Source organism: Hippoglossus stenolepis, chromosome 14, assembly GCF_022539355.2.
Source record: "Hippoglossus stenolepis isolate QCI-W04-F060 chromosome 14, HSTE1.2, whole genome shotgun sequence".
Lineage (NCBI taxonomy): Eukaryota > Metazoa > Chordata > Actinopteri > Pleuronectiformes > Pleuronectidae > Hippoglossus > Hippoglossus stenolepis.
In genome coordinates, this window is record NC_061496.1 from 10,105,828 (window position 1) to 10,132,691 (window position 26,864).

The 26,864-nt window shown below is 43.6% G+C and overlaps 1 protein-coding gene across 17 annotated transcripts in view; it reads left to right on the forward strand.

The window, feature by feature from the left end:
* The window catches only part of ptprsa (protein tyrosine phosphatase receptor type Sa), a 236,053-nt gene extending 212,338 nt beyond the window's left edge, over positions 1–23,715 (forward strand). For all 17 annotated transcript variants that reach the window (XM_035176120.2, XM_035176128.2, XM_035176122.2 and 14 more), the window contains 9 exons: positions 1,197–1,316; positions 4,786–4,940; positions 5,858–6,143; positions 10,701–10,879; positions 11,248–11,374; positions 11,511–11,636; positions 15,568–15,722; positions 18,813–18,948; positions 19,412–23,715. In XM_035176120.2, coding sequence (XP_035032011.1) covers positions 1,197–1,316; positions 4,786–4,940; positions 5,858–6,143; positions 10,701–10,879; positions 11,248–11,374; positions 11,511–11,636; positions 15,568–15,722; positions 18,813–18,948; positions 19,412–19,480 — 1,353 coding nt within the window. In that variant the 3' untranslated portion in view covers positions 19,481–23,715. The remainder of the gene's footprint in view (positions 1–1,196; positions 1,317–4,785; positions 4,941–5,857; positions 6,144–10,700; positions 10,880–11,247; positions 11,375–11,510; positions 11,637–15,567; positions 15,723–18,812; positions 18,949–19,411) is intronic.
* The last annotated feature ends 3,149 nt before the right edge of the window (positions 23,716–26,864 follow it).

Below are 26,864 nucleotides of genomic sequence, written 5' to 3' on the forward strand. Positions count from 1 at the left end.
AGCACTTTAAACCCAGAAACTATCAGATTAAAAACAGCAAATGTAGTAGAAATAATGGCAGCTCTCACTGTGATAATGGTGGATCAGTAGAAAGCACACTGGCTCTGTTAAGGAAAATCGCTTAAGTGTTTGACAGTTGGATATCAGTCCCATTTGCCTCTAACAGCTTCTCATTATGTAAACCTGCACCTGTCGTACCTGTTTATCAAGGGTACGCTATTTTCTCCGACACCAAAAAAAGGCTTATCATAAAATGGTGTGAATGCATCCTGAGGATATATCTGTAGGGATGTGAAGGGTTGGACTTATATGTCAAAAAAACCAGCCCCGATGTGAATGTCAACTCAGACCTGTGTCAACATCAGGCACGTTCCCTCCAGGTGTCTCCACTCATTCCCCCTCTGTCCATCCCGTTCCAGTTGTTTACCTATTCCCCATCCCGACATGCGCGTTCCCCTGCTGTCAAACGTGATCAGGATTAGCGGGCGGTAGAACTTGAGTGTCAGCTCGAGCAGGAAATGGGAGAGAAAGCAGGAGAGCGGCGCGTCTCCCTCAGTAGCTGTCACATCTCGTCAGATGTCCGCCGGCACGTCACACCCCATATTGAGTTGATCTTTATTAAGCAGTGGGCTTGGAGGAGCTGGTGCTTTATTTTCAGCGGCTGACAACTCTTACTTGACACTTTTTAGGAAAATGAATCCGCGGGGAGACTATATTGAGCTTTTATTAGGATGGACACTGAATTAAGAATGAACAGTCAAGTGAGCATGTGCCTTAAAGTTCTAACGCAGCCCTGCAGGCTGACCTGTACACATGTTTGATTAAGGTGGAAGGCTGCAGGCAGGATCTGTGTGTGTGAGGTTGAGGAAGTTAAGCTTGAACAGTGGAGGTGCTGCTACATCCTGGTCACATCTGTTCCGTGTGCACTGTGTTGTTTCTCAGATGTGAAACAGCGAGATGCTACCCTGGTGTTTCTGTCAACACCGCCTGGTGTTTGAATCCACAGGAGGTTTCGCTTTATGAGCGCCACACGAGCGCATGTATTCGTGTGAGAGGGAGCGTGGGGTTTGAATTTTGTTTTCTCCTCCTCTTATGTGTGTGATTGTGTTTATTAGAGGAGACACCATTTATCAGAATGTGACGTACTGCAGCTAATACCTCTGTGCGTCTTTCTTTCTCTTCTCCCTCTCCTGCAGATAAAGTGTGACCAGTACTGGCCCAGTCGTGGCACAGAAACCTATGGTATGACCCAAGTCACCCTGCTGGACACGATAGAACTGGCCACTTTCTGTGTCCGCACTTTCTCCTTGCACAAGGTGAGATGATTTCGCACACACACACACACACACACACACACACACACACACACACACACACACACACACACACACACACACACACACACACACACACACACACACACACACACACACACACACACACACACACACACACACCAGGAAGGAGATACAGAGAATTATAATGTGGATAGGGCTAAAGCATGTAAGCATGCATAAAATATTTGAATTTATTGCAAAGGTCGCATAGTGAGATCTGGAGATGTAGAAAGTGAGATTTTTATATCTTGTGTGGTTATAAATCATCTCTATAAATGTGAAATAATCAAAGCACTGACTTCATGGAGAAATGCACATATTCAAAAACTGCCCTAAAAGCAGCCTTCAGGACTTGTGTGACTTTGTGATGTCATGACTACACAGTTTGTGTCCCCAGCTCGTCCCACCTCAACCTGACATCCAAGCTATCATCTATATATTCGTAGTATAATGGACATATTTTTTAACAAACTTTTTATTTAAACCATTCCCTATATTTTGTACTTCTATGTATTGTCATTGTATGGGTCTGTGTGTATTTCCATTCTTGGCTAAAGCGATTGTAAAGAAACTCAATTCTTCCACCACAGATTCTGATTACAAGACAGAAAACTGTTGAGGTAACGCAGAACAATTGTTTGGTGTCAGGAAACCAACATATAAATCTACATCCTTCCCAAGAACCAGTGATCAGTGGTTAAAGCTTATTTGCTTCTGAAACATCTGAGCATTTTAATCAGATTTTGACCGGCCCATTCCTGCTTTCACTGACCACAACAATTTGCCGTCACTACCAAGCAACAATAGTAGGATAACATCCATTAACCGTGATTGGCCGGGCTGTGCATCACTGAGAAAACACTCAGATCAGAGCCTTAAAGAGCTCAAAACGCAAAGTTCTTGCAAGAGCTCGAGAGAGGAACCCAAGAGAGGAGCTGTAAAACTATACTGAGATTTCCTGATACTTAAAACCACAAATATATTGTCATATTTTGTCTTATGTAAAAAAAACGTAAAATAAAACACTGGAAAAGTGGAAACTATAGGACCTGTAAAGTTGGATAACAATTCACTGTGTGCCCAGCGAACAGAGAGCCAACTAGTCACAGCTTATAAAGACACAGACATAAAGTTTAGCAACAGAAATGATGGCATGACATTTTCTATTTAATGTAAAAACACATGCATATACAAATATATGTCTTTGTCCCCATCGTCATCTCCGGTCCATCCCCTCACCTTGTTCAGCTCTCTCTCTTCTCAGTAGATCATCTGTTTATGTGCGTCTGCCAAATTAGAGCACTTTGGTAAAGTGAGCAGAAGAGAAACTCAATATACATAATTGGCAGACTGCTCTTATGGCTCTGTGCAGACACACACACACACACACACACACACACACACAACACGAATACGCAGAGACAATACTAAGAGGAAGCATTTTGCACATGTATGCATGATCACATGCACATAACAAACATGCAAGTAGAAAACCCAAACACATGTATTTACATACCTCGGCACACATGCATAAATATGATGTCACACAGAGATACACGCCAGCAGTGCATTTAAATACAGACAGGAAAAAAATGGACTTACCATCACATTTACATGCAAACTCATTCTCACTCCCAGTATCCCCCCCCCCTCCTCATAGTCATGCAAACACAAAGTAGCAACGTGAGCTGTCAGGGGACATTTCCAGGATTTTCCCTCTTAACCCCGACAGCGTCACATGAGAGTCACGGCCGACTTTTTTCCGCTGGTGTGTCAGCAGAACAAAGAACACCGTAGTGAACCGGTGACGCTACAGATACCAAGATACCAGCAGCTCTGGTTGCTTTTAAAGCCGCCTGGTTGACATTCAGGGCCATTTGCATTCTGCAGCCCTCAGCCTCCATCGGAACCCAGCGATATGATTCTGCTGCTATCTATCCTCTCGCCCTCCTCCTCGTAACTGCAGTCATCACTGTGATTTCTCTCTGAGCTGTTTTCACTTTATATCTCTGAGGTTGGATTTGTGTGAAGTGTAAGCAGAGGCTGGCAGTAAATGCACAAACATACAAAACAGCACCGTGATACCCGCACACACTTATATGTATGTGTGTCCTGCAGTGCTGCAGAATTGTGTGTTTCTGTGCAAAAACATTTACATTTTAAGAAAACAACCGAGCACCAGTTGTCCGCACACAGCCTTAACTGCAGAGACAGGGGATGTCCAAAAAGAAAAGGGAAAAAAAAAACAAGGAAATAAGAAGTAGGTCAGTTTGCTTTTAATTACCACACTCATTTATTCATTTATTCAGCAAGGAAAACAGTCCCTCTGTCAGGGAAGCAGAAGCACTGCATTGAAATGCAAACAGTACCTCCATTAGAGGAATCTTCCGAGAGGAGAGGACAGAATTATGCGAGGGAGCATTTTTTTTTTCCTCCTTTCTTACTTACTTATCCTTCTCAAAATCTTCCTCTGGATCCCAGCTTGCATCTTTGATGCGTTGAGAGTTGAGTTTGACATCGGAGCTGACAGGGAGCTGTGTAATGGGGGCGTGTGCTGCGTGTATCTGCAGATGTTCTGAGCGGAAGGTACCGTGAGAACGCCCAGATGAAAGCACCTGTGCTGTCCAGTGTAGAAACGATCATACCAGATTTTGTCATACTGAGGCCAGATCGGCTGCGTGTGTGTCTCCCAGAGGAAAATTACACTTTATGTACCGATGTTGCACCAAAAATCTATTTTAAGAACGGACCGCTCGCCCCCTGTGAAGGCAGCTGACAAGTCCATAGTTTACACATGCACACAGAAAAATGATGAAAATCCCGAACATGTTATTTACTGGGAGTTGGGTAGTGTTTGTGTAACGTACCTGCTGCTTTACCAGTTGAGTTAAATTTAGTGACATATGACACATCTCCAAAGTCACAGAGCTGCGTGTGTCATCTCTGACGTCTTCTCTTTGTTTCTCTGCGACCGAACTGCATAATTTAAAGGCTTTTTGAAAAATGCATATCCCAAAAAAAAAAAAGAAAAAGAAACCTTGTTTGAAGTGCTTTGTTTATTCCATGTACAATAGAGCGTTTCATCCACTAAACAGAAGGTCAGTGGTTCGATCCCTGGCTCTTTCAGTCTGCATGGACTGAAATGTTTTGGGACCAAACCACAAATTGTCTCTGACAGGTCTGCTGAATAATGTGTGACTTGCAGTGTTAACAAAACATGAAAATGATATTGCCCTATTTCTAAGGTGGAACGAACCCATCGTCGTTTGGTAGTTCTCCACATTTACGGCAGATATTTTTAGAAGAATAGAATAGTAATGGTAGAAAGTAGAAGAATATATTGAAACAGCAGCATACCTTCAGCACCCAGACACTGCACTAAAGTCGGTCAACCAGCCAGTCCAAACCACACCACCACGTCCAACCCGCCTCTCTTTTTGTCTCTCAGAACGGCTCTAGTGAGAAGCGGGAGGTTCGTCAGTTCCAGTTCACGGCGTGGCCTGACCACGGCGTGCCAGAGTACCCGACCCCGTTCCTGGCCTTCCTCCGTAGAGTGAAGACCTGCAACCCGCCCGATGCTGGACCCATCATAGCCCACTGCAGGTGAAGAGTATGAGTGTTATGTCTTTTTTTGTTGTTGTTGTGCCAAAGTGCACAGGTTTACACTTTCATGTGACTGTAGTTTTCCGCCTCGTGTCCATCTCCCTGACTGTGTGGACACTCACAAAACCGAATGGCACAGCTCCCTTCTGTTTATCTGCTGTTATACGTTACATAACACAGATTATACAAACACACGCTCTCTTTCTTACCAGACCTCCATCTTTTTCTTTTCTCCATTGGTCACATCATCGTTCTTTTAAAAGCACCACCCCCCATCCCCCACTTTCATTCTCTCCACCTCAGTGTCTCCCCCCACCCCCCTCTTTGTAAAAAGCCTCGCCGTAATCCCTTCCCATTTTCCCTGCTTCTCCCTTTTTTTGCTCCTTAACCCTTCCTCATTTTACAAGCGATATTTCTCAAATGGCTTATTCAAATTGAAACCTTCCTTTTTTGCCGAGATAAGAAGACTGGTGAGTCCGAGGCGCCCCACAATGGAAGCTGAAATTCGACAGCCTGCCTCGCTCGCTCCCCATCACTCTCCAGTTGTTTTTCTATCTGTTATTCTCGGTGGTTTGTGTGTTTCCTCTCTAGGTATCACTATATCCCTCTGTTGTGCTCTCCTACTTAATTATTTAAGCCGTAATGCCACAACAAATTTACAAGCATTAGTGGACATACATAATCACCTTGTGCTTTAATATTTTAGTAGTGAGAAGAACAGTAAATTACAATTAACGACAGCATAAATATGGCAAGAACTTAGTATTTGGTAAACAGATATTCATAGCCACACTACCGTGAAAGGATAAGTCCCAAGAAATAAGAGCGAGGGAGAAAATCATTTCTATTTAACGGACCTCTTTAAAACCTCCCTCTTCTCTTTCTCTTTCTTTTTATCCCTTTCAATCTTTCTCTAGTGCGGGTGTCGGGCGGACGGGCTGCTTTATCGTCATCGATGCCATGCTCGAGCGTATCAAGCACGAGAAGACGGTCGACATTTACGGCCACGTGACGCTGATGCGGTCTCAGCGGAACTACATGGTGCAGACGGAGGACCAGTACAGCTTCATTCACGATGCACTGCTGGAGGCGGTGGCCTGCGGCAACACCGAGGTGGCTGCCCGGAGCCTCTACTCCTACATCCAGAAGCTGGCGCAGGTGGAGAGCGGCGAGCATGTCACCGGCATGGAGCTGGAGTTCAAGGTACAGGATATTCAGCAAATTTGGGGTTCTACGGTAAATTATGGCACTGACTGCCTTTAGTACCCCATTTTGGATTTTCACAAAGACAGACATCAAACAGTGGGCACCCAGTAGAGCACACACCTCCACCAAGGCCCAACAGTCCCCTTAATTTCAATCAAGCTGCAGCAAATAACACACATTCACATGATATCAGTGCCCTTAACATGCCAGATTTTCTCATCAAGATCAATGAATTATTCTCTGGGAAATAAATTCATTAAAAATCCTTTATCTGCTTTTTTCCCACTTTGGATCCATTACAAAATGTAATTAAATCTTTCAAGGCCCGTGCTCCCAAGTTTCGTGAAAAAACGTTCACCTAGTTTTTGCGTAATTCTCCTGACAGACTAACAAACCAACCAGCAAACAGACACATGTGAAAAGTCCTTGGCGGAGCTAATTAAAACAGCTCAAAAACTGTGACCAGCAGCATTCAAATCAGATCAGAAATCGTAGACATATTAGATCAACGTTTCACTTTTTGGAATGAATCATTGAGAGTTTGGTCGCCTTGACTTGAGCAATTATAAACCTTTTTAAATTCTTTTAATTCTTCCCAGAAGTTACTTTGGGTGCAAGTCAAATTTCTTTGCTCTTCTCTTCAATATTATTTTCAATGGGGGTAGTTGCGCGATGTAATAATAGATTTTTGATTTTTGATCATGCATTTATTTTCCTTTTTAGACTTGAGCAAAACAAATACATCAGTCGTTATTGACCTTCAACTGTGTTTCTGGCAAAAACTGTACAAAACTGTAAAACCAATTGCGGAGACTGGGGAAGACACAAAATGGATGATAATGGGCGGTGATTGGGGAAACTGGTAGAGTAATGTTTCAGCTAAGTGAGGAGGCAGTTTACAGAAAATCCTTACACCTCAGACAAACTGAATTTGTATTAAGGAGAGAGGCAGGTGGGGGCATCTCTTTGAGCTGGTTGCTGATACAGACGTAATGGAAACACTGAACAAACACAATGTAGAGTTCCGCATTTTCAGATAAAGACACTTCTCTGGAAGATGTAATACCTTTCAGCCCCAGGTAAGTAGAATATAGATTAAACCTGCCATCTATAGCTGGCAGCTATTTGTCAGTCTATATATGCTGCCGAGGTAATGGGATCTAACATGGACTCAAAAAGCAAATTCCCTTTATTTTCAAGCCGGGCTTCAATAATTAATTCGCTTAGATACACACTATTTTGAATCTGTATTTTTTTGAGGAACTAGAGAATGGAAACATTAAAACCCTTCACTGCCTGGGCGCAATGTTCATTTTTCGGGAATTGGGAAAAAGCCAAAGCTAAGAAAGTGGGTTTGATCCAGCATGAATCAGGCAAAGGACTTTTGGCTGAAAGCAGCAGTGACCTGAGTGGAGGTTTGAGTAAAAGAAGAGAGTGTATGCTTTCTAAGAGAAATTCATGACAAAGCAGAAGGTGGGGATACACAAGCGGAAACTGTGTTTACATACATCTCCATTAAAGATCTCGAGATTCATCAAGTTATAAACTCACCTCAGCTTTAGCCGCTTCGCTATCTGCTGACCTTGAAGCGCACACACGCTCGCTCTCAAATCATCCGTCATCTTCCCGTCGTCATTCATCAACGCCCCCCCCCCCTGCCGAGTAACAATAACAGTGCTGGTGTGCTCACGCTTTTTTCTTTTTTTTCTACTCACCGGGGCACAATGGTGATGGGAATCTCCATCGCCATCCGTAACAGGGATAGTGCTGAGCCGGCATCAGGAGTCAAAGAGGAATTAATAACGTCCACGCGCTGCAGTCAGGATAGCGAGGAGAGGTGTCTGTGAAGAGGGGCGGGGGAGCGAAGTAATTAATACTTGATGATGACAAATGTAGGTGGATGGCAGGGCAAGCAGAGGGAGGAATGTTTGGCTAATGAACAAAGGGACGACTGTATGCTACCTTGGCACAAAGGAGGTGATTGGACAGAATGCGGCGTTATAGGGACGGCGGTGAGGTTTTGTCCTCCTCAGGTTGGAGCCAGCCGTGTGCAGGGCTGTGCTGTGACTGGTGGGACTCGCTGGAGTTCAGCGGGCAAATTGAAGCTTGTTGTGAAGCTGTCAGACTTTCTGGCATGTGCACCGCTAGCAAGAATATTAAGAGAAAGATTTATGTGCAGAAACACATTTGTTCACAGAAGCACAAACTCCCCTGAAGCAGACAGGGCAACAATCACTACACAAACAAAAAAAAAGAGTACTAGGATTCATGAAATAAAAGGAAAGGGATGATTGGAGAGTCATATTCGGAAGCCAAATGCACACAAGGACTAAAAGTCAGTTTTAGTAAGAAATGATGAGATCTACAAGATTCTTAAAAGGCATTGTGTTGAATTGTAGGCACATAGTAAACATAATTTATACAGTCAAACATTATGTAACGCACACAATGTACTCAGAAGATAATGTTTTCTTGGGAAACTATAAATAATGTAATTACATGTTAATGAAGGATGTTTATTTAATCATATATTAATTATTAATCACAATTTGTTAATCAGGGTTGTAGTCAGGTCATATTAGGATTAAGATAAACACATCCTTGGTCTTGTGTGTTTCTTGTCAATGGGCAACTCTTGGTTTCTGACTATGGCACCAAAAACAATGATCTTTATTGTGGTGTTAACACGAATGTATGTAATGTATCCCTCAGCCTAATAAATAGACTGTACTATAAATGAGAAGGAACTGGCAACCGACCAGAGGGACCCTAGGTGCCTCTCTGCCCCGTTGGATGACAGGTTGCCAGGTTTGGCTCCGGTCCCTGCACCCACTGAGGGGTTTGGTTTGGTGTAGCTGAAGGGGCCTCTTTAGCGCTGCCAGTCCACCTCAAACGGTTCCAGGTGCCTTTGTGAAACACAGATCAAAGCGAGGACAGGAGCGAGGGATGAAGGGAAGGGAGAATGAGGAAGAGGAAGAGGAAGGGCTTGACAGACGCCTAGTGGCCACGGAAGCGTTTTTTCGGACATGAACCTTCAGAAAATTTCCAGAACACTGGGTTCAGACTTTCAGAGTTTTCGTTGCACATGTGATGAACGCAGCCGGAGATTTTCAGAGTCGGACGTGTTCACAACAGGAAATTGTCTAGAACATTCAGGTGAGGGGTGGAGCCTGGGAAGAGCAGCAGGAGGCGGGACAAAACACATACAAACTCCGCCGTGGAAAGTTTAGGTGTTATTGTCTACATCACATCAACACCAGAACCGGCCCATATCGCTAAAAGCTCTCGAAACACCTCAAATATCTTGAGAGATATTTGTATTCTTCTAGTTTTGTGCCTGTCGCGTGTTAGAAATGGCATCAACACGCCCACTCGCTAACTGTTCACTCGTTCTCACCTGGGCTCACTCGGACAAACATTTCTACTATAGTGGGATGGAGAGAGAAAGAGTGGAGGTTAGTCTAAAGGGAAAAGGGAAAGATGGCAAGTAAGACCTTGTTTACACACAGAGGGCAAAGGAGAGACACTTTCACTTTGTGTGTTGTGACAACTACGGAAAGACGAGAAGTTCAGGAAATAGAATCTGCAGCTCATGTCTTGTCGCTTACGATGCTGATAGTGTCCTCAGTGCATCATGCTTCTCTCTGCCTGAACGGGCCCTAAATAATCTGACTGGGTTGTTTTCCATTTGGAGGCAAGCACTAACAAGCAACCATACACACACACACACACACACCATTACACACACACACACACACACACACACAAAGTCTTTGTTGAGACACTGAAGCCAGTTGTAAGACTTGCTGACCCACAAACTCCCACTGAGGTCCTTATGACGATGATGATGTAGCAGTACAGCTTTTCGTTTTGATTATGATGCTGTGTGTGCGCGTGTGTGTGTTTGTCTTTTTGAACATCTCTGTGTGAGTCTCTGTTTTATGCGCGCACACTACACTGCCATTATCAAAGGCACTGGTGACCCAGTTCTCTGCGAGTTTTCTGTTTGGTACAGTCTTGATCCAGAAGCTTGTTAGTCTGGGTGTGTGTGGCATATTTGCCGTCATTGCTTGTGACCCTGCAGGACCCCACAAGTTGCAGGAGGGGATAAAGTTTCTCAGTCGCTTCCTGATGAATATATTCTTGATAAACAATGTCCCTTTGAAGTTGTGCCATCATCGGGAAAGCTGGGTGAAAGATCAGATTAGATTGGGTGCGCTTTATTACTTTCCGTCATTGATATTCTCCTCTCTTTATCTGCCTTGCACCTGTCCTTCCCTCCCCATCTCTCCTCCTTTTATCGTCCTCTCCTGCTCCTCCGTCGTCTCTTCTCTTTTCATGCCTCCTCTTCTCTACTTGTAACTGCCGTGGCTTTTGCCAATTCATTCCCTGCCGCCCTCACCCACTGTTCTCTCTTTTCATTTTCTTGTCGTCTTCTTCCTCCTCCATACCTTTCATTTCACACCTCCTGTGTTTTGCCTTGTTTCTGTCCTTGCACTCCCTTCCTTCTTTTGCTTTCATCCACTCATCCACTCTGTCTTTCTGTGTCCCCAGCGTTTGGCCAACTCCAAAGCCCACACGTCGCGCTTCATCAGTGCCAACCTTCCCTGCAACAAATTCAAGAATCGGCTGGTCAACATCATGCCCTACGAGACCACACGCGTCTGCCTGCAGCCAATCAGAGGCCTGGAAGGATCCGACTACATCAACTCCAGTTTCATTGATGGATACAGGTAGGAGGAGGGGTCACGTTGCAGAACATGTATAACATGGTGAAAAGACAAGAAAGTTGATTCTCTTAACCAATCACTGTACACTATAGTAGTTAAGGTTAGAAAGAAAGTTAAACAGACAGAGAACAGGTTTTAAAAGGTAAAATCTCATTGTAGAATATTTCACATTTTCGTGTTATTGTCTTCTCTACATGTTTTATCATAACATGTAGAGAAGGTGCTGTGGGTGAAGGATATGGAAAGTAATTTTCAACAATTTCTTGGCGATCTTCATACAATCAGTAGAAAAATTATTGCTCTGGCTTCAAGATGTACGACATCACCAGAATAGTTTCAGTGTTTAACGTGTTTTTTTACTGTATTTGCAGGCAACAGAAAGCCTACATCGCCACACAGGGCCCTCTGGCCGAGACTACAGAAGACTTCTGGAGAATGCTCTGGGAGAACAACTCTACCATTGTAGTCATGTTGACCAAACTGAGAGAGATGGGACGGGTATGACTCAAACACACGTGCATTAGCGCTCAGTTGATTCATGTTATTTCTTGATCTGTATCAAAGTTGGAATAAAATAAGTAAATTGATAGAACCTTTATTTCAGCTGTTCTAATCTCTCCTTCTGCTCAAACAGGAAAAGTGTCACCAATATTGGCCTGCTGAGCGCTCCGCCAGGTATCAGTACTTCGTAGTGGATCCCATGGCCGAGTACAACATGCCCCAGTACATCCTACGAGAGTTCAAGGTCACAGACGCCAGGGTAAGACATACTGACAATACAAATAGCTCAGAAGACTGAAAGGCAATGAAGCACCAAATTATTCTGCAATTTACACAATCGCACCAACAACCGGACCTTCACAGGGGGAATGTGGAGAGATTACGTGAAAGTAGATCACATTTCACACTTCATAAGTTCCGAACATAAATGTCAGATTGTAATTCACTTCTATAATTAAATGGGTTTCCACTCAAAACGAGATATCATGGCAACTTAATGTTGAGAGTAACTTCATTCAAATAGTTTCTGTTTAAATCCTATATCTCCACACACACACACACACACACTTATAGAGATATGTACTTATACACAATCAGACACACTATCCACTGTGTGGAAATCAGACATAAATGCTGTTTAAGCTGGTATACAGTGATCCAACACATACGCAAACCACACACGCACATACACACTTACATAACCCTGTGAAGCGTGTGCAAAATACCTATCTGAAACTGCTCAAACACACACACACACACTTTCTGCCTCATCTCCATGCTGATTTACTATTCTCAGCACAAATATACACACCCATGCTCACATAGAGACACACGCTCACAACATATATTATATATACTGTATTTTGTCACAAAGATACAGACACACACATATAAACAAAAACTTGTGTATGTATGTTCAAAGGCCCCATGAATACACACATGCATGCGTCATGACCATCACATGTATTCTTAACAGGGACTGAATCATCAAAGTGTACGATGGCAGTAGAGTTGAGGAAACGATATTCAACCATACACATAAAATGAAAAGGTTGTGTGTTTGAAGTGTGAGAGTGTAGGTTAGGTGCATATACACACATATACATAACTGTATGTGAATGCATGTGTACAGATTTCTAGGTTTTTAACCCCATTTTACTGGTTGTGTATGAACGTTGGAGTGTGTGTGTGTGTGTGTAAGCTGGTTTTAACCCCACGTATCATACATCAGACACATGTAGATGTGTTTGTGAGTGTGCGTGTATGTGTGTGCACGTCGCATGCCTCTGCACAGTAATAGCATAGACTCCACGCCTCAGCACTCACATCTAGCGAGCCAGTCACGTATTTAATCACACAATTTGACACGCCGCGTGGGCCCTCAGGTTGTGTGTTAAATTCTCCCCCTCTCTCTCTTTTTCCTTTTTTCTCCACCTCTCTTTCTTTGGCGTGCCTGGTTTATTGTGTTGTTGTCTTTGCCCCTTTTTCATTTTTAATCCCCCTGCTGAGGCACAATGTTTTTTGCGACGGAAAACAAAGGCGGCGGAAGAAAGAAAACATGCAACGCGTCATAAAACAGCGGCAGAGACATGACGTGTTGCACAAAAAGAGTCGGCACCTGCAGTATCCAAATCCCTGTGTTTGTAGAGTAAAATATAAAGTGCAAAAACGCATCTTGACGGCAGTGATGTGGAAACGTAGCAACAGATAAGACGGCGGCGCTATGCATTCTTCCACACAGGAGATCACGTTCAGAGCTCCAGGATTCAATAGACAGATTATCTACTGTATATCTATAAATTAAATATACTATACATTCAGCCTTCAGTCGCCATCTGAGTTGAGCCTGCTAGCAGTCGAGGGGGGGGATGCTTAGCTCATGGCAAATATCAGCGTGAATGAATGAATAAGGACGTAGCGCAGCCCCCATGCCAAACCAACCATCATCCATGATACATGCACACCCCGGGGTGCTTGTTTACACGAACACATTCACTGTTGCTCGGCTCGGGACGATAATGCTGATGTCATGTTTGGCACAGAAGGGAGAAGTGCCCTAGGAAGTCCATTCTTTTGTTTTAAGAGGTCGTTTTATAGATGTTTTACCCTGTTTTACGCCAAATTAATGGAGCGCTGACATTTGGTTTTGTTAACACCGATGATCCGATGTGTGAGGTCTGCAGCTGAAGCAGCCGGTGAGAGCAGTCTGTAATCACCAGCTGCATAATGAAATCTGAAGAAATCTATATCGACATCTGATTCCAGAGACGAACATAAAACATTTCATGACCTGGACACTAATAGGAACAGTCGCTTGCAGTGAGACCCTCACACAACCAGGCCTCCTAAGGTTGTGGCCGCTTATAAACTCTCCCTGACCCTGTTCAGACTTGGTATTAACATGCTCCCTGAGTGATCCTGTCACAACTGCTCAGAGGCACCCAAATGTTTCCCGAACGCGTGGTGAGATCCAATCACTCAAATCGTGATGCTGCCGTGTGAACGCTAATCCGTCCTGGGCCACATGGGAAGGACCATCAGCTGATGTGTCTGCCTTGCTAGAGTTTAAATGTATTTTTATGCCTCACCGTGTCCATATGTTGATTTGTCTGTAGCCACTGATGCAACGCCACCGCATGATGATTCATACTTTTCTGGAATCGGTCAAATCCTTGTGCATAGTTGCGGACATTCGTTCAGTCCCTCCTGACGCTGCTCCCTCTCTTTCCCTATCTGTGTGTCTCGCTCACACCAACACACCAACACACAAACACATCGTCATCGCACACATCTGTAAACTAAAAACAGCATCATTTGTTTTTTGCGAAGACAAACGACAAACGAGATTATGTGCACACAGTGAGATCGGATCGTAAGTGGACACAGGGGACACATTTGGGACATCACTGTCCACTTATGATTGGATCTCACAGGACAAATGTCAATACCAAGTCTGAACTGGGCCACTGTCTGTCTTTCAGTTTACTGGCTCTGTCCGTGTTCGTTTCTTGTTTTTCATCATTATCGAGCTACTTCCTACTCACAAGTTACTCTGCAACTTGAGTGTTGATTGAATTATGCCTGTGAAGAAATGGGAAGCGAAGGTGTGAGAATGACACAACACGTCTGAACTGAAGTCTGCTGGACGCAGTAATGTGACAGTGAACTGGAGAAATGAAAACCTGTTTGGTGTAATTACCACAGCTTGTCTCCAAATGCAGAAATGTCACTCGCTGCTCCCGTTCTAGAGAAATGTGTTGTCTCGGAGACAACTTGTACGAACGTTGTTCCCAAGGACACAATTATCGACTGTGTGTTCTCAGACTCCCTCAAACTGAAGCAGATCCCTTCTCCTGGCGTGATGCCGCCCGATTGTCAAAATGTATTGAAAACGTTTTTTTTGTTTGCATTGGAAGCAAGTTCACTTATCTCACCACTTAAAGCTCCCGCATCTAAAACACGATTATAAGAATCGATACAACATTAAATTCTTACTGACATTTTGTGTAGCAGGCATGTCTGTGTGTGAGGGGTTATTCTTTTCCATTTTCATCGTCCCATCCCACCTCCTGCTCCGCCGGTCCTCCGTCCTCGCTCCTTACCTCGCTGCCTCTGCTCATCCATCAGGTCGCTCTATCGATCCCATCGCGGGATTATCCTATTCAACATGGTGTCTGGGAGAAGACGCTTGTCATGGCAGATACACTATTGATTAGCTTTGAGCAGGACCTACTCATGCCACACACAAAAAAATGACAGGGGAGAAAATAGAGACAATTGGGTTGGGGGGTAGAGAAAAAGGACACACTGTCCCTCTGTGGTGTTTGTCACTGAGCAGGAAAAGTCCTCGTAGATAAAGTTTTGTTGTAAGAGAATAATTTATAATTGTGTTTTGCCTCAAATATCTTAAATTTGTGTTGCTTATTTTGCAGTATATAAAACACCTATTCTTGTGTCGTCATGGTCAAGGTCACCGTGGCCTCACAAAACATGTTTTTGGCTTCTTGAACATATCTCAACTTTGCCTTTAAGGATTTTCTCTCAGTGGTCAAAGGTCACGGTAAAAAAATATGTAGGCAAACACACGCAGGGTAACTGAGTTCCTTAGCAGCAGCCGACTCTGTCCTTGCTTCTTTATGTGCTGTACATCTCCATCATCTGTTCTCACCATCTTTCCTCTGTGTTTGCAGGATGGCCAGTCCAGGACAGTAAGGCAGTTCCAGTTTACCGATTGGCCAGAGCAAGGCGTCCCCAAATCCGGGGAGGGCTTCATTGATTTCATTGGCCAGGTTCATAAAACAAAGGAGCAGTTTGGACAGGACGGACCAATCTCTGTTCACTGCAGGTGAGTCATCTCAATGTCATGTGTCGCCTTAGTTTCTTCACTGCATTGTCATAAATATTCAAGGTTCCAGATGCGCTTTTCTTTTAAATTTGTAATCGTGATCAACTCGCTCTTGAAAAGAGGGACGTGATTTGCTGCATCACCAGGAAACGCAACTTGTTTCACCTCGAGCTGCACTCCAAAGACGCACTTTCTACCTGGAGAGAGATAGAAGGCTTTAGGTTTCAACACGAGCCTAAATCACTCCTTAAGGTGCTTTTTGTTTTGCAGCACAGCACCTCCTGTGGTGCATCTCTAACAGCATCATCAGATATGATCCCTCCTCTCCTCGTTGCCTCCGCAGGTTCTCTACCCCTGCACCTCCACAGGCCCATCTCCTCCATAATTGATAAAGCTGAGATGCGGCTTGGCATTTGCAAAGAGGAGGCGCACGAACTGATCCAGCCATTCTTTTGGGTTTTTATGATTGCTCTGTGATGCATTTTTATCACCTCGGGTGTAGCTTCCAAGGTAACCTTCATCATTAACTCCACATGCTGGACTCAGGTAGAAACTGATATTTGCAAGTGGGAGACACCAAGACCTCCCATTATTTTTTAATCATTGACAGATCATGAGCGGGATCCATTTGAATGAATTGTTGCTTTTTTTAGCCAGACAATGGACAATTTTTATGGTTTTTGTCTGCACTGCAAGACAAAGACGGACCCTAACCCTTTTAAAGTTTATTTTACCAATGATATTTTCCTGAGAAAAAGCTCTCAGAAAACCTCATGGTCCTCATGTCAGTGTTAACAAACATTGGTGTGAACACAGAATATTTCCTTACTGCCTCACAAACCATTTCTGTCGCACAGGCGCCATGACATCATCAAACATAACATCACCTCCCCTGTATTAAAAAGCAATGATGTCACCGGCCATCAAATGGCCCTCTGGGTGTTTTAAGACGTGTCAGGGAAGCTCTAATAAGACTGAGTTATTCCTCCCTTCTATGAGGCCATTATCGGAGGGGAGCCGTCTTAAAGTCAAAGGATTGGTTATTGCAGGAGGAATTGCACGGCTCTTGCCTGGCATCACCAGACCAATTGGCATTTGCGAATGGGTCTGGAACTGGGTCTGGAACTTTTCGATTCCAGAGGGGCAACATCAATGGTTGCAAACCAAAAGGCCTTTGTACGGAGTTGCATACATCTACGATCAAACAGAGCGATGGGACGTGTGACGCATCGACAAATGCTTGTGCACTTGTTTCTTTGTCTTCACGAGAAAATACACCACCCAGTACATTGTGGTGATATTCAACAGACCTCCCCTCATCAGCAGACACCATCCTGGTTGTCAGTCAAAATGCTTTTAGACAAATGGTCTCGATTGGCTCGACCTCTCTCAAGATGGATGGTCTGGTTTCCAGGATAATAAAGGAAAAGGCCCAGAGCCAATAAATCAAATAAACTTCATTCAGCACGAGAGAACTTTGTTGGAGTTTTAGCTTAATTGTCCTTGTGTTAAGACAGAACTCTTTCAGATTTAAGTTTTTTTAGGGTTCTTAAATTGGTACCTAAGTTGGTTTTTGCAAGTTTTATATCACATAATTTTTTCCCAAGTCAGTTCCGCTCCGTCTCAAGGCAGATATCAAACCACCTCCTGCTCCTCCTCATCCTCCTCCTCTTCCTCCCACCATCCTCCTTCAGGCTTTGTCGTCTCCGAGTTGAGAGCTTATGTCTTCCTTTTCTCTTGCTCCATCGTCTTCTGTCACCGGCCTTTCCCGTCTGTCATCCATCTGTCTATTTCTTAATCCTATCTCTCTCTCGTCGCTCTCTCTTCCTCCCCAGCTCTTCATCCATTCATCCTCCCAGCCCTCCTTTCTTCCACTCCCGACCTCTTTTCTTCCCCGTGCTTCTCCCTCTCCACCTCAGCCACTATCTAATAGACCCACATGCTTTTTGTCATTAATTGCCTGATTACTTCCTGTGAAAGGGGACACCAAATCCTCTCAGTCGGCAGCGGCCCGGCAAGCCTGCAGACTTGGAGAGTCTATCTTCCTGGAGAGAGAGAGAGAAAGAGAGAGGGAGGAGGAGAAAGAAAGAGAGAGAGAGAGGAGCTGTGAGGGAGTTTAAGTGACAAGCTGTGACCGACTCTCAGGAAGAGGCTTTGGGTGGGCTGAGAGATACTGCTGCGTGCGGGGAGTTGGTGGCGGGTTGTTGCATGAGGGTGTATGTGTGTCTGGGTTGGTTGTACTGTATGTTCGGCATGATAAGACTCAGTTAGATATCATTTTAATTTATTATCAAATCATATAAGTCATCTTTTGTCCTATGTCAGGCTTCTGTGTTCTACCCTACACACACACACACACACACACACACACACACACACACACACACACACACACACACACACACACACACACAGAGAGCAGCCATCACTTCTACTCCTCTTTCAACCGCACAGCATCAGAGGCTGGAAGAAGCCCAAATAAATCTGTTGTCATATCAATTATTGTTCCATTGGTGAAGTGGAAATCATTTCACAGCAAAGCAGCTTAGAGAGGCAGCTCTCAAGTATTTCAGGATCAGAGTTAAGACTCAGTCTGTATTTCTGGAAAGCGGCAGTGGCAGCAGGCTGAGGTTTTTTATTTTTTTTCCCCTTACACATGGGAGGAGGGGGGCTCAATGAGACAAAATGTTTGCTCAGTTGTTTGTGTGCATGATGCGTCTGTGCGTCCTTGAGGGATCGCTTTGTGTTCGACCGGAATACGGGCGCTCAGTAAAAGTGGAATCACAGCGTCGCATCCTCGCCATTGTTGCGTCGGCCTTCGACAGGATCTTTGGCTATCTGCGCTTTCAACGAGTACAGAGCTGCCATTGTGCAAGGTTTTTGTGACAAAATCCAGACTCTTATTTTTCAGTTCTTTATAAAACTAATGTACACCATTGGACGACAAAGTGCATACAGGATAATGTGCTAGAGGACCTCAATGAGCAAAAGAAAGAAAAGTTCCCTCGACAACGAACGATCCATCGTCCCTGTGTCAAAGCAACGAGATTTATATCCTTATTCATTGATTTTCTGATCCTGTGTTTGCAGTGCTGGCGTGGGCAGGACTGGAGTCTTCATCACCCTCAGCATCGTACTGGAGAGAATGCGCTACGAAGGCGTGGTCGATATCTTCCAGACAGTGAAGATGCTCCGGACACAGAGGCCGGCCATGGTCCAGACTGAGGTCAGAGGTCACACAGACACAAATCTAACAGGGGACTCATTTGCCAATTTGCCATATTGCATATTGAGATCAGACACATACACCATGTGCAGAGAAAACATTAAAAGCAAGCTACGTATCCATTCTCTGATGTAGTTTAAAAGAATATTTGTCACCGTACAGTAACTGAATAAACATATAATATTTAAATATTCATTTTGATTAACAACATCCAAATCATTATCATTTCACACATGCCTGGTTGTTTTCCATAAAGATCTCTGCATTATTTCTTGAAGAATTCACAAAAAATATATAATAAAACCAACTAACACACAAACAAACTTGAAGTATCCCTCTTTGCAGTGAATATTAAATACCAGTTCTCACGTCTTAAGTATTAGTTTTTTATAATTGTCTGAAATTGATCATCTCCTGTTGAGACTTATTCCTGATGTGTTATTTCGTCTGTTTCCCCCTACAGGATGAGTACCAATTCTGCTACCACGCAGCTCTGGAGTACTTAGGAAGCTTTGATCACTATGCAACGTAAAAAGCCATCTCTCCCACCCCCCCCCCAGAATCCTGTCGCCCCCACCCCCACCCCACAACAGTCTCCTGAGCCATAGAAACTTTGAAATTTAAAACGACGACCTGCAGAACGCAGCCGGTTCAGACACACCAAACAGGATCCCATTGTAGATGACGCCCAACAAAGTTAGATTAGATTTTAAATTCCAACCCGATTAACTCTTCTCGAGGAAGCGAGGAAACATTTGCCCATCATCAAGAGAGGAGAATCCTCGTCAGGAGAGGAGAACGGACGCTGTGGCTCAAGCTGGTGGGGCGGGAATCGATCAAAGTGTCAGACTGCTTACCTTACCTCAAGTGTTTCAATGTGGAGGACATTGTAAACATTCGTGGACATTTTCTCTTCTCAAAAATATCTCCGTGATACAACGGCAACAAGCTACAGGTGATGAAGGAGAAGGCGACAGCGAAAATCAGCGCGAGGCAGATGGATGTAGCCAAGACGGGGGGACTTTCTTGTTTTTTTGATATGACTGGGTGTGAAAGGGGTTCAAGTATTTCTATCAACACATGTTGCGAGTGGTATCCAGAGAAATGACCAAAATCGAGGTTTGCCCGTGTGAACACGAATGGTTCTCCCCCAAACTCTGGTCACACAAACATGATGGGACGAAACAAAACATCGAGAAGACGTAAAAAAGCACGAGAACGCCCCCATGAGGCATCAGCAAGATCTTGAGTTTAACACTGTTCCACCAATGATCTGAGTAACACTCAACTATCATGTATACATCACGTGACGGCCTGTTCTCGAGGAGCCATTGTCAGTAGTTGCCGGAAAGAAAGCGGCAACACACACACAGTATCTTACGCTCAGTTAGTTTCTTGAATTGTGAACTTGTGCAAAATCAGTATCTTAAGCCAGGTGGAGGCCTCAGTGACGTTGTACCACAATGTATTTACAGTGAATAGGTGCCCCAGGAGAATCCGGGAAGGGGTGGGGGGGGGAACCTTGCCTTTACAGGAAGCTGCGGCCGAACTGGGAGAAATGGCAACCGTGTCCCATGATCTTTTACAATCACTCCCTCTCTTTGGAACCATTGCATCATGGAGCTTAGGTGTCCACACCCACCGTCGTGAGTGAGAGATAAATCTGGAAGCTTTGGAACGAACGGAACACCCAAACAAGGATTGCCGAATAAGGGTTCGGGGCTTTCTTTGTGTACAGTGACCAATGCTCATCATCGTTTGGAACTTTTTCTTTTGTGTCTTTTAAAGGAATTCTCTTTTTATTTTGTATCTTTTTTTTCTGTCAAACCAAACATGCTGCTTATATTGTGTATGCTGTACGTGTGACTCTTGAGGGAGAGGAAAGTGACAAACAAAAAAGATGCCAGCTCTGCTCACCGCTCGCACCCCCGGGGCGGACGTGACGCGAAGAAGCCCATCCACTCGACATCCTGGTTCCACCGGACTTCTCCAAGACCTCCTTTTGTTTCCAGCCTCCTCTATAATCATGTATTTCATTGTGTAAGACTCTCGAGAGCGGCAGAGGCCTGTTGCAGTTACAAAGCTTTACGTTCATGTGATTGAAGAATTGGCCTTCTAGTTCCACTGTATGTGTTTGGTGACAGTTGGATAAACAAAAGTAGACGCTTTCTTTTTATTTTTTATTTTTTTCGTCCTCGTTTTATAGACGATGTCTCTGTGGGTGACGCGGATCTCAACGGCCATGATGTGATAATGAAATTCTTTGGTACTACATACTTTACTTGCACATCCCTAAGGAAAAACTAAACGAGAAGAAACTTGAAACAAAATACCCCAAAAACAACTGCAGGTTGACGCACTAATGTTAATGTCTGACAGTTTAAAAGAAGCTTTTTGAAATAACCAGGTTTTTATTTTGAGATCAGCGCTTTGGTGTGGACGAAGGTTTCCGGTGGTTGTGCACAAAGACCAGAGCAAAGGACAGAACTGTGTGTAATCTTTTCTTATTTCCAAAAAAGCCTTATTGTTATTGTAACATTATGGAACATTAATGTTGTATTATGACAACTTATTTTACATTACATAGTTGACTTTTTATTTTCTTTTTCTTTTTTGGGTTTAGTTTTTTAACAGAGATGTTGTATCACATTTTTTAAAATTAGCCGGAGAGGACGAGATGCTTATTTGTTCATATTACGTTAAAAGACATTCTATTTTTTCACTGTAGAAACATATAACATGTCAGTGTGCGTAAGTGCGCATATATGTATGTATTTCTATATACATAAATAAATGCACACTCACATACATATATATTTAAAAGCAGAATATAAAAGTATATCCAGACACTTAGTATGAATTCAATTTTTTCTCCTCATCATCTTTTTTTATACCAGCCAGTGCTCATGTTTCATGATATAATGGGTTTTTATTATTTTATTTTGTTTGTAACTTCATTTGATTTTTATTCTTAAACCTTGTGTGTTTCTTTAGAAGAAGCAGAGGGTTGATTAGATCTGATTCCTCTGCCTCCGCTCACCAATGTTTAACTTCTGCCCGATTCTGGATTCTGTGCCGATGAGGAGACGCCATTTTTTTTAAACCTTGCTGAGATTCTTTATTGTCATTAACTTGTAGGCATTAGTATTCTTTAGATTTTCTTATTTTATTTTTGAGCAACTGTTGATCAACTGGTCTATAAAATATCTAATCAAAAATTTCATAACTGACCTTTTTGACTGTACCTCGGACGACCGTGTACAGACTACGACCCTCACAGCTTTCAAGGGAAAATCTAATGATCTTTCTCTTTTTTGCTTTAACGTTTATTTTTTTCCGACATAATGTGGTCATTCATTTTGTTAGATAAACACTATGATCTAGAATATACCTGTAAATAAACAAATATATAGATTATATGTATTTGTATCATTTGACCCTGAAGATCTCAAACTTTAAATGGGCCAAGAACTGCAAAGACTTTGAGTTTCTGCTCATATCTGACTTCCTGGTGTTTGTAAAGCCTGTTTTCTCTCCTCCTTTCTCCAGCCCTGCTCCCAATAGTCTTTAATTACCTCTCCCTTTTATTTTTTTAACATCAGCCTTTAATTTCACCTCTTAAACTGGGAAACTTCACTCGCCTCAGTGAGGGCAGGAAATCCGCTTCAGTGATCTGCCGAGAGGTTCAGCCACTCCATCTTCTGACCGCTTGAATTGTTAATCAAACGTCAATTCAAGGGTCGGTTGCGTTTCTCATCCGTAAAGTGGACAAGGACTTTTTTCTTGCCCTGGCATTAGCTTGAGTTAAACCTCTCTGCAACCAGAGGGCTCCAAAAACTCTAGAAACTGGTTGTGTTTATATAATTACACCTCCAAAGTCCTAATTCCTACAAAAACAGGCGTAGACTCTTAATTCCTCCACTGCTGTGAGAAGCAGTAGCACCCAAGGGTGTTTCTCATTCCTTCAGTTTCCCACAAACCACCTCAAAAAGATTCCCAGCTGTCCAAACTACCGAATATGACACGGTTTAAACCACGAATATACTATTGGCAGGCGGAAGAGCGCAGCTCAGCTAAAGGCCAGAAACAGTTCAGTTGCAGTTGTATAGAATCATCTGTGCTTTTTTCTTTTTCCGTTCCACCATGTTTCGTTATGGGATGCAGAAAGAAATCGGGGCTCAAGTGAAACACAAGCAGTGCGGTGCAACCAACGGAAGCCCAAGACAACCAAAAAAAAACACTTGCTGCAAATCGTCATTTTCAGCACATCACTTCTGAACAGTGGGAAACTTGATATGTTTCACAACGAACTAAAAATCTAAAACCATCTGAGGACTTCTGGAACTCACTTCTGAAAAGACTGGTTAAAAAAGGGGGGGGTGGGTTGGCGGCACGGCAAAACCGAAACCCGAGGAAGTCTTTGGAAGCTTGTGCAATGTGTAAACAATTTTGACTTCATGTAAAGATGCTAGACTTTTGAAAACAGTTTTCCTGGAATACGTCGCCGAATATTTGGGCGGGGGAGGGACTAACAAACAGAAAAAACATCACTAACAAAAAAAACAAAAAAATGACATCAAAAAGAGTAGAACATAAACAGAACATACCGGCGACAGGAAAAAGAACCGGCAAAAATAGTCTTTCCTTTGTATGAGGGCCAAGTGCTATCACTTTCAAACTGTTAATTCTAACTGAAACAATAATTGGTTTAAAGCCACTGTGTATGTAGATATGTTGACTTTGTATTAAAGAAATGTTGTCTGAAAATCCTTCGGCTTGTGATTTATTTTTATTTTATTGTGGGACGGCGCGATTCCGCTGGTGTTTAATATGCAAATCGAGAGTTCTGTTGCTGCTAGACTTCAATTGTGCCACGTCTGTGCTACACGAGGTCTCAAAGGACAAGTGGTCTGTTCCTTTTGTCCAGAGACGTCTTGTTTACCTTCCTCCTACATTTATCCACCAGCCCTCCTCACAAACACCTCCTGTGTCCTTGAGCCCCTCATCATGCTAGATAAATGCCACCCACGCAGGCCCTTAGTGTCGGAGAGGTAGACCTTCACCTGGTGGTATTTTGCTCTCTCTCTCTCTCTACAATGTCTGCAAATGAAAGGTGTGTTGCAGCCAAATCTTTCTGTGTTTGCCTCTCGCTCGCCTTAAAAATTACAGCCTGCAAATTACAGTGTAATTATTGATACCAAGACTAAACATGTAAGCACGGGGGCGGAAGACAAGAGGGTGGGGAATAATTAACTTTTCTGAAAAGCGCATTTGAGGAAATCCAGCAAATATAATGGCTGTTGTAGTTGGAAGAGTTTACCGGGCACGCCCCAACCGGGAGGGGACCCCGGGGTGGACCCAGAATTCACTGCAGGGATTAAACGTGTTAACTGGCCTGGGAACGCCTCGGGATCCCCCAGGAAGAGCTCTGAAGTGTGGCCAGGGGACGTGTGGGGGGATTGTGCTTGTGTGGTTACCTCGGAAGACAATGCATGGATGTAGTGGAGGTGACGGCTGTTGTAGTCACAGTGCACTGCAATCCAGACAAGATATTGAAAATGTGTAAGAAAACGTCATTATTACAGTCAAAGCAGCATGCGTACTTAAAGTTTACGCATTATCTTTGATTCAATCATAAAAAATGTTGAGGCTGAAGAACCTAATCTTGGTGTAATGAACCATTCCAATGACTTCAAGGGCTCAGACTCTGGGAAACCTGCAGAAGATGCAGAGTGGAGTTCCTCGGCACCGGAAGCAGCTCGTCGATGGAGGGACCCTCGTTGATTAAAGGGTAAAACATAAAAGAACGACACTCCCGTTTCAAGGGTGACGTTCCTAATTGTCTGCGCAGAGATCCGTGCTCTCAGTCCATTCTTTCCTAATAGTGGCGAGCCAGCCGAGCGAGTGCCAGGGTATAGGCGGGGAAGTGAATTAGGGCGGCGATTATGCAGTGATTCAGACAGCAGCTCATTAGGACCCAGCTAAGCAAGCAATCAACGAATCGATGTGACAGTGGACCCAAAAGCCACAGAAATTTGTAATAAATGGCAAAGCGATAAATTGGATTATCCACAGCCCCGTGGCCAAGCTCTTTCTGTCGCAAATGACAAATCAATCCAAAATCGTGCCACGACAAAAAGAGAGAAGCGGGAAGACGGGCCCTGGCGTGGGGAGGTGATCCGTCTCAGATGTGCCGCGTTAAGGTTGTGGTTTTCCAGAGGTCATTTCTGTAAGATATCCAGGGCTCTAAAATATTCATGACAGACCATTAGGTGTTTATGACTATCTTTTTTTATAATAAGAGATTTATCGACATTTGAACTTCAGCCAGGAGAGTAGAGGTGTTGGAGGGAGGCCACGCCTCATGCCTACTGATTCACAGGAGGAACGCGGCCCCGCCTCGAGATCCCCGACATGTAGATGAGCGGCCGAGGAGCCGTAATAAATAAATAAAACGCAGAGACGACGGGATCTGTTCCCACCTCAGGTTATTCTCTGAGTAAAAGTGATGGATCTGCTCCATCTACCTGTCAAATCATTATCACTGAATGTCACCACCATGACTCAAGCACGGGCCCATAAAGCACCGGGGTGACGTTGATGGGCAAAGCAAAGCAGATGGATGGATGGACGGATAAATAGACAGATAAATTACACAAGTTTAAACCATTTGAAAACACAAGACTCCAGCTAATAAAAATCATTTTACTGGTTTCATTACACTTTAAATCTCTTCTCTCTCCAAACTGGGGTTTGACTAAATGCTGCTTCTTCTTCCCTTTCAGAAAAGTGAGGCCTCTGATTGTTCTCTCAAATGCCTCTGCTGCCATCTGCTGGACATCATGTGGTGCTTCCACTTTCATCATAACCACAGAGGTGATTCAATTAAATAAGAGATTAACACAGATGACGTGTTGAAACGCATCGTCCTCTCCAGGGACACTAGACTATTATTGGATTTGCTTTGTGATAAGTTTTACCTTGTTATTCTCAACACAGCAAAACAAGGAATCTGTGTATTTAAAAACCTGTTGATGATGTAAATACACAAATACAACAAATTCTGCTTCACTCTACAGTTACATATTTGAGTTTCTTGCTGAAATTGCTGCATTACTTACTTATTATTCCTGTTGTTCCTGTGGGGACGGCCTGCTCCAGCACTGAACGCTGGCATTTTAAAGCTGAGCTGTGACACTGCTCCTGTGTTTATGCCCTTGTGCCGTTATTTCCTATAATCTGTCTTATGTTGCCGTCATCATTTCTGTATCTGTGTCCGAGCAGAGCTCCACCACTGACGGATTGCTGCTATTAAAAAACAGGTCCCTGTTGCTCAGGGAGGAGAAGCTGCCTCTTGCTCCACAGTTTCCCTCTCACTCTCCCTCTTTTCTCTCACTTTCACCAACATTTATTCCGTCTCTCTCTCTTTCTTTCTCTCTACATTGTTATTGCCCCATTCCTACACTTAGCCATGCTAGTGTCCTTGTTCTAGTTATGGCTGAACGATAGAATATTAGAGGGACTGAGATGGAATTAGTCACAAACGTTTATGGTCTAGGATCATGAAAAATGTTTTGCAAGTGCAATGCTTCATTTCTAAAGATGCAAATTACAAACTCGTTTGCAGTCACCAGCTTTGTTGTTGAATAAGAAATTGAATCACCATTAAAAAAACCCAAGTCATAAGCGATCACTTCTGGAAGCATTTTCCCACATTGTAGTGAATATGTTTTAATACCAAGATATTTAGTGTCTCTTCACTTCTTCACTTCTTCTCCATGGTTTGAGCTTCAGGTGTCGAAAGGTGATTTTCTAATGTTTAGGACCAGGGCATGAAAACAAGATGGCGCCTCGGTGTGTTCGTGTGCACTTTTTGTCTCGTTTTGTTTTCTGCCGTGATACCCGGAGCTCTTTCA